Here is a 9,027-nt window from a genome sequence, read left to right as displayed (position 1 = left end):
ATGAAGAAGAAGAAACTGCGACTATTTTAGAGCAGACGTTTGATGAAACGGACAACGAAGAGGATTGTGATGAGTCTGATAATCGTATCGCAGATGATGCGGACGAGATTTCAGTCTGCGACGTCTTGATCGGTGCCCAAGACGAACCCGCAACGCCTGGTCCATCAGGAACGGTAAAACGTAGGAGATTGCGCTAAATTTTCGAAAGTGTGCATCACATGTGGCCTACAGGGGACACCACGATAAAAAAAACGCGCCGCTTACTCTACCTCCAGATGGTGTGGAAATGAGTTTTTTCCGAGAACGTATATTAAAATGTACTTTGTGGCGCTCATACGCTAAAAACTATTGATTTTACAAAAAAATCGTAATAACATAAAATGTAGGAAATTATCTCTAGTTTAATTTTGTTTTTCTCATAAAATGCGTCGGAATGGAGATATTGTAAAAAAACTGTTTTTAGGCGCCATTTTTTCAATAATGACTGGACTACAATACGGTTAATGGGTAGATAAGCTCTTTTATTTTTGTATAAAACTCTAAATTAAAAGATTTAACGTTTACTTTGGCTTAGTCACAAATTTTACGAGGTGGTTGTTTTACAATATCCTTACTTGACCTGGCTAGGCAGAGTGGATTGTGGTCAGACTCAAAGAAATGCGTGCGCATCTTTCCATAGGGGTCATCCACCTCGAAACAAAGTCGGACGAAAGCTGATACCAAAAATAAGTCTATAAAAGAATTACATTGTCAAAAACTTCTAATAGGGCTTTGGGTAGGCAAGATCCGAAGAAGGGAACACCCTTATAGCCATCTATGCAAAACTCTTCCATTAGCATTTATTTGCACATCTCCCCAGCTTGGATGACGTGCATTCAAATTACCACCTAAGACTATCTTATTTGTTCCTGCACTGAGAGCTTTGAATATTCTTTCTAGATCGTTGGTACAAAGTCTGTCCGTTTTGCTAAGCCTATTGTTTACAGCAGCAAAAGCAATGCGATTGCCATCCGAAGTGAGTAGCTCTGTTGCAGTTGCCTCTAGAAATGTGGTTGATTCGAGTACAATTCTATTGTAGTGGAAGTTTTTTCTTATAAATATTCCAGTTTCCTGGCTTTTACTCTTGTTTTTAAGTATTTTTATTAACTGTAGAACATAATTGTAATTACGGAAAGAGATATTGTGCCGTTGATTAACTCGGAGTTCTGCCGGTGGCACAACATCAGGTTTGTGTTGTTGCAAAAATAGATGAAAGTAATGTTTCTTTTGTTGTGATACTAATGAATTGACATTTATAAATATACATTTTAATTTATGTCTATCCACTATTACTTATGATAGTCCTCAAACAAATAAATAGTTCAAATAAAGCGGAGGCTTTTTCTTCGTCGTCTTTTAGATATATTGTATAGAAAAATCACTGATATTTTGCATGCATTTTGTAAAACAAATACCGAAAAGGCGTAAGCATTCGCTATTAAGGCTTTTGAATTGATTTGTAAACTCTTTTTGAGAGTAAGTCGATTTATTTAGCGAAGGAGAAGGTGTCCTCCTAATTGCGCTTACTAGAAAAGGTTCTTTCAGAATGCTCTTTCTGACAGCCGAGGCATAAGATAATGCATTGTTGCGGCGCGACTCATATAAAATATTTTGCGTAAAAGAAGAGGGATTTACTCTTTGTATCTTGCGATCTTCTCTTCGTTTTATTATCTCAATTCGTAACGGACATACTTTAGAATTAGCAGAGTGCCCTTCTGTGTTGCAGTTATCACATCGTAATGGGATACCAGTTCGTTTAACAAATATTCCTGTTGTTTAGTCAGTGTACACATATTCTCTGTTATTGTTTCCTTTGGCAGGCATCGTGTGATTGTGCACATTTGACACACCTACATATCTGTGGTCATAAGTAATAATCGCCTAAGTCGACTTAAGAAAGAAATGAATTATGTATACTAGCATATTCAACTAATAAAGCTGTATATAATATTTACGCGAAGTTCCTATCACTCTAACTATTTTTTTTAGTGTAAATATTAATAAAAACATATTAGCCTAACTCGGAACGAAGCGCTATTGCATTTACTATATGAGTCTAAGTATACTTAAGAAGATGGTCAATTACAATACTGTTATATTTAAATGGCCTATAATAACTTAAGTTGTTTTTGCACCTAAATTTTTTTTAAGTTTGTCATACACAAGAGAGCTGACATAAGAGCCAACGTGAAGGTGAGTGTTTATTACAAATTGAAAATATATATAAGCATCAAGAATGATAGAAAGAAGATTGCGCCCATCAGAGCGTAGGTGACGTCACGTTTGCTGAGTTGTGCAGTATTGCCAACCATTTGCTCTTTGTTATAAATTTAGTGCTTTTTTATAACCAAAATGCAAAAATTTTTAAGTTTCATGCTTGTTTCTTTTTTTTAATTTAAAGGTACCGAAACTTTAAGTTATAAAACAAACTATATTATTAAACAAAAAAAGGTTAAAAAAGGTCACTCTGAGAAGATTTTAGTGCTAATGAAAATTTTTTTACTCTTATAAAATTTGATAATTTCAAAGTGCAAATTTAATTTTTGGCTCCATTTAAGGTTATGCAAATATATTAAATGCCCCTGTATGCAGCAGGAATCTGCATAAACCCCCATTTAGTTTAAGTTATAGAAAATACTTTGTATTATTCCTACAGGCATTCTTTCTTTGTTATACCTACAGGCATTCCTTCTAAAATAACAGTAGAAACATCCGATCTCTGTAACCGTACCAAAAATTAGCATGTACATACATATAATATTGTTATCATATTTGTTTTTCCATCTGTATTTTTCGTTAAGCTAACAGTGCCTGCTTTGCAGATTTGATACTATAAATAAGGTTGCGAAAATACATTGCACCCTCCTCTTCTACTTGGTGCGTGAACAAATCCACACATTGTTTTTCACTCGGAAAAAATAACTAACAGGATTAAGAAAATACTTAATTCCTCAAAACATTGGTGACCCCGACGTGATCGAATAAATCATAATATACATATATAATTATTTGATTAACCGTATCGTTTTAGAATTTTCGTATCCCAAGTAGAAGTAATTTCGGTACGCATATTTGTACGCACATAGTTTAAAACATATGTATGTACATTTTCGTCGCGGCCGTGAGTGTTTGTATACCCATTTACACAAGTACAGCTATCGAAGGCAAAACAGGTTGTTTTTCGCTTAAAATAAAGACATTTGGTGTTTTTTCTATTAACTGTTAACGATTAGTACAAACATAAAGACAATTAGTGCAGTGAAAAGTAAATAGAACTCAACAAAAGAAAACATATTTATAAAATGCCGAAAGAGTGTAAATCGTCTGATGAGAATCCTGGTGTGGCAGGTGAAATCGCTTTCTACAAAAAGGAAGGCAATGCGTTTCAACGCCAGCTAGATAATCTCAATAGCTTCCTTACGAACGAGCAGCTAAAAAACTTAGATGAGGCCGAACTTTCTGCGCGACTTAAACATGCTGAGCGTTTGCAGGCAAACTTCGAAAATGCACGATCAACACTTAGGCGATTGGACCGCAAGGAATTCGAGTCTGATGCTGACGAAAATTTCTCCAAAGTGTATATTGAGGTAGAGGCAAAAATTAATCGTTGGCTGAATACAAAACATAAGTCATCTGGCGCGCACTCTTCAACACTACGACAGTTCTCTTGGGACGACATTACGCCGCAGCAGTTACAACGACGATCCAGGCTACCTGAGCTCAAAATTCCAGTTTTTAGTGGCTCCTATCTCGACTGGCCATCGTTTTTCAGCACGTTTACTTCAGCAATAGACAAAGACGTGGAGATGTCCAAATTAGAAAAAATGCAGTACTTGATCACCAGTCTCAGTGATGCAGCTTTAGACACTGTGCGCTCACTCGAGCCCAGTGAAGAGAATTACGACAAAGCTTTAGATTTATTAAAAGTACGTTTTGATAATAAATTACTTCATTTCCAGGCACACATAAAGGCAATTTTCGGGCTACAAGGTATGGAAATGGGCGCATCAGATGGGTTACGAAAATTAAGCGATCAAGTAAATGCACATCTTCGAGCGCTGCAAACTTTAGCAACTACTGAAGATATATATAATGGTTTACTCATACACCTCATCACAAGCAAACTGGATAGACAAACGCATGAAAAATGGGAAGAGAATTTATCTGCACACAAATTACCTACATGGATTGACATGTCAACGTTTTTGGGAAGAAGATGCCGCATGATGGAGAATTTGGAAAACGCTATGGTCATACAGGCACCTAGCAAACAGGTGAAAAATATTGTATCTCAAGCAAAATCAAAAGCAAGCGTACTCGTTACTGTAGGTGGTGGCAAGCCCACTCCACTCTGTATTTTTTGTGATTCCAAAGAGCATTTCATTACTGGTTGCACTTCGTTTTTGAATCTTTCTCCAAATTTGCGTTATAAGGAAGCAAAAAAATTTCATTTGTGCTTAAATTGCCTACGCAAGGGTCACACTATCAAGCAATGCAAATCTGGCAATTGCAGGTATTGCCAAGCAAAACATAACACTTTACTGCATTTAAATGGCAAGCAAGATAGTGTACCAAAACCGATTGTGGCATCGCCTGTACCAAATAGCCAGGTTACAACATCGCAATCAGCATTAACATCATTAGTTGCAAGTCCCAAACCTTTAGCCTTGAAAAATGTGTCTAACAATTGTGTGCTGTTAGCAACGGCCATCATTTTAGTAAAAAATCGTGCAGGCACATTAATTCCTTGTCGCGCTATTTTAGACTCTGCGTCTCAATTAAATTTCATTACATCCCGGTTAGCAAATCAACTTCAACTTCGGTCTCATCATTCACCAGTTTTAGTATCTGGCATTGGAGAATCGAGTCTCAATGCAGACAGATGCGTCGACATATTTGCCCAAGCGCATGATGGTCGGTTTTCGACATCGTTCACAGCTTTAATAACACAAAGCATAACAGACTATCAGCCGAATTTTGATATCAGCATTGAGGGGTGGAACATACCAAACAACATTAATTTAGCTGACCCATCATTCTTCAAAGCAAACCGTATTGATGTTTTGATCGGTGCGGAATTATTCTACGACTTAATTTGCGTTGGACAATTTAGAATTGCTGATCACTTACCAACACTGCAAAAAACTAAGTTGGGCTGGGTAGTTTCTGGAGGCGCATCACATATCAGTAATAAATTAACAACTCTTTCGGCATTCAGAAAATTAACACTTCCACATGATAATATTGATACACTTTCAAACATTGTTAAACGCTTTTGGGAGATCGAAAATGGTTTCGATTCTACTCCAGCATTATCAGAAGAGGACGCTTTTTGTGAGCAGCATTTCATACAAAATTTTCTTCGTTTGCCTTCAGGGGACTACTCAGTTAGACTACCACCTAAATCCGATCTTGATGCTCTTGGTGAATCGCATTATCTTGCTTTACGTAGATTCAGGGCGCTAGAAAAAAAACTCCAAAAGGCTCAATCCACAAAACTTTTATATTCGGCATTTATGCAGGAGTATAAGGATCTTGGTCATATGTCGCTGGCATCATTTCAAGCAGACAAACCAGTTTACTACTTACCGCATCACTGCGTTAAAAAGCAAGACAGTACCACTACAAAACTGCGCGTGGTTTTTGATGGGTCCGCTAAAACTACTTCAGGGTATTCGCTAAACGATTTGTTGCTACCAGGGCCAATCATTCAGCCAAAACTTTTTAACATCTTGCTTCGCTTTAGACTTTTCAAAGTTGCACTACTTGGCGACATATGTAAAATGTATCGCTGCATTAAAATGAGTAGCCCTGATGACCAGTTGCAGTGCATTCTTTGGCGCGATGACCCATCTGAGCAAGTCAAGACATACAAGTTAAACACGGTCACATATGGAACGAGGCCTGCTGCTTTCCTAGCTATTCGAGCTATGCATCAGCTTACATTTGATGAGGAGGAATCATTTCCAGTCGGCGCTAAAATCATTCGAAGAGATTTTTACGTGGATGATTTGATATCTGGTGGCGATTCAATCGAGGAGGTCATACAAATGAAGCAAGAGATCAGACAGCTACTTCTACGAGGAGGCTTTCCAATTCGAAAATGGTGCTCTAATGAAGTTGATGTTTTGAAAGATGAAGACGAAAGTAATTGCGAAAAATTCATAAAGTTTCATGATGGTACAGATGTGACAAAGGCACTTGGCCTTGTGTGGGAACGTATCTCAGACAACTTTCTATTCAGTTTCACACCAATCTTGAATTCGCAGAAAATTACAAAGCGATCTATTCTTTCAGTCATAGCGCGGTTCTACGATCCACTTGGCTTAATATGCCCAGTTATCACAAAGCTGAAGATCTTCATGCAAGCCTTATGGAAGGAAAAACTGGTTTGGGACGAAAGCCTGCCGCAATCGCTACAGTCCATTTGGTTGGACTTGTGTGGTCAACTTTCATTCGTTAGCAATCTTCATTTTCCACGATACGTGCTTGCACTGCAAGCCCGCGTTCAAATTCATGCCTTTTGTGATGCCAGTCTATCCGCTTATGGTGCTTGTGTTTACACACGCGTTGAAAAGCACGGCGTCAACAAAATACATCTTCTATGTTCCAAGTCCAGAGTTGCACCTTTGAAGTCGATCACGGTTCCGAAACTCGAGTTGTCTGCTGCGTTGTTGTTAGCGGAATTGGTTTCAAATATTTTGGAAAATAGCCAACTATCATATGAGTGCCATTGTTGGTCGGATTCAATGGTTGTATTGTCGTGGCTACGATCTGCTCCCAGTAATTTTAACATATTCGTATCAAATCGCGTAGCTAAAATACAATCGCTTACATCAGGTATGACCTGGCATCACGTTCCAACCGAACTGAATCCTGCGGATATTCTTTCGCGCGGCTGCACTCCAAAAGAGCTTCTAAATAACACCCTATGGGCTAATGGACCTTCATTCCTCCAATTTGATTCAGCGCATTGGCCAAGCAATATGAATTTCTTATCTAATCTTCCAGAAAGACGGCGCCATGTTTTAATTGCTGCAACTCAAATCGACGAAACTTACGGTTGCAAGTTCCAAAATTCATTCAGCAAGTTACAGCGCGTGTTTGCGTACGTTTACAAATTTCGCCACATTAAATCAAAACGAACTTTACCATCAGCTGGATTTCTCACAGTCGACGACATTAAAGGCGGTACACTGCTGCTAATCAGGCATATCCAGCAAGTGCACTTCGCATCAGAATACAAAATACTGAAAGAAAACAAACAGTTGCCTTCCTGCAACCATTTACTGTCACTCAATCCATTTATCGACGACTTTGGTTCATTACGCGTTGGAGGGCGGCTCTATAATTCGAATTTAGAATTCGAGGCAAAACACCCACTTTTGCTACCTAAACAGCATCCAGTCACTTCCGCACTCATTAAATTCTATCATCGTAAACTATTGCATGCAGGACCGCAGAGCTTATTAGCATCAATTCGTCAGCAATTTTGGCCTATTGGTGGGCGCAAAACAGTTTCAAAAATCATTAATAAATGCTTGAGGTGCTTCCGCCTTAAGCCCAGGGTACTGCAGCAAATTATGGGTCAACTTCCAACAGACCGTGTGAGACCATCTAGACCTTTTATTACAACAGGTGTTGACTATTGTGGACCACTCCAGTACAAATGTGAGGTGCGCAACCGGCCACCCGTGAAATGCTACGTATGTATCTTTGTTTGTTTTTCAACGAAAGCATGTCATCTTGAACTTGTCCAAGATTTATCGACGTCATCGTTCATTGCTGCACTCAAACGATTTATCAGCATTAGAGGCAAGCCAAACACTATTTGGTCTGATAACGCTACAAATTTTGTTGGGGCAAAAAATGAGCTAGAAGAGCTGCGAAAACTATTCGCCGATCAAAATCACAATAGAGCAGTAGCTGAAGCTTGCATTGAAAATCAAATTGATTGGAAATTTATTCCTCCCCGCTCGCCCCATTTTGGCGGCTTATGGGAAGCTGCGGTCAAGTCCGCAAAACTTCATTTCTATCGCACCGTTGGCGTTTCTATTTTAACCTTCGATGAGCTTCGCACTCTCATTTGTGAAATTTCTGCTATTTTAAATTCTCGTCCCCTTTGTCCAATTACAGAAAATCCAGACGATCTTGACGTGCTTACACCAGCGCACTTTCTCATTGGTGGGTCATTTACAGCCATAGAAGAACCAATTGTTACGCATCTAAATATGAACCGTCTAAGCCGGTGGCAGCGAATTTGTCAGATGCAGCAAATCTTTTGGCAAAGGTGGAGCACTGCGTATCTATCATTACTGCAAGAGAGGTGTAAGTGGCGAAACCCTATGGCAAACATACAACAAGGTGCTATGGTGCTTTTAAAGGATGACAATCAACCGCCTTTAAAATGGAGTCTGGGTCGGGTTGAACACACCTTCAGTGGCGCTGACGGATATGTTAGAGCAGCGATCATTAAAACAGCAAATGGGCCAGTAAAACGAGCTATAACTAAGATTGCAGCAATTCCGGTTGAAACAGATTTGGTTGAAAGCCTACACCTTCCAACGGGGGGAGTATGTATGCAGCAGGAATCTGCATAAACCCCCATTTAGTTTAAGTTATAGAAAATACTTTGTATTATTCCTACAGGCATTCTTTCTTTGTTATACCTACAGGCATTCCTTCTAAAATAACAGTAGAAACATCCGATCTCTGTAACCGTACCAAAAATTAGCATGTACATACATATAATATTGTTATCATATTTGTTTTTCCATCTGTATTTTTCGTTAAGCTAACAGTGCCTGCTTTGCAGATTTGATACTATAAATAAGGTTGCGAAAATACATTGCACCCTCCTCTTCTACTTGGTGCGTGAACAAATCCACACATTGTTTTTCACTCGGAAAAAATAACTAACAGGATTAAGAAAATACTTAATTCCTCAAAACAGCCCCTCTCTCAACTCTTCTTAAGATTGAAAACCTT

At 38.6% G+C, this 9,027-nt stretch overlaps 1 protein-coding gene across 1 annotated transcript; it reads left to right on the top strand.

Moving 5' to 3' along the window:
- Nucleotides 1–3,341: 3,341 nt before the first annotated feature.
- On the top strand, nt 3,342–8,639 carry LOC128870219 (uncharacterized). The gene has a single exon (XM_054112816.1). It carries the CDS (start codon nt 3,342–3,344, stop codon nt 8,637–8,639), a length of 5,298 nt encoding a protein of 1,765 aa, XP_053968791.1.
- The last annotated feature ends 388 nt before the right edge of the window (nt 8,640–9,027 follow it).

This window comes from Anastrepha ludens, chromosome X (genome assembly GCF_028408465.1).
Source record: "Anastrepha ludens isolate Willacy chromosome X, idAnaLude1.1, whole genome shotgun sequence".
Classification (NCBI taxonomy): Eukaryota; Metazoa; Arthropoda; class Insecta; order Diptera; family Tephritidae; genus Anastrepha; species Anastrepha ludens.
The sequence above is the reverse complement of the archived record's forward strand: the minus strand, read 5'-3'. Positions and strand labels throughout refer to the sequence as shown.

Bases quoted from the DNA above. Each gene is read 5' to 3' on its own strand.
- LOC128870219 (XM_054112816.1), top strand. From the start codon at position 3,342: ATGCCGAAAGAGTGTAAATCGTCTGATGAGAATCCTGGTGTGGCAGGT.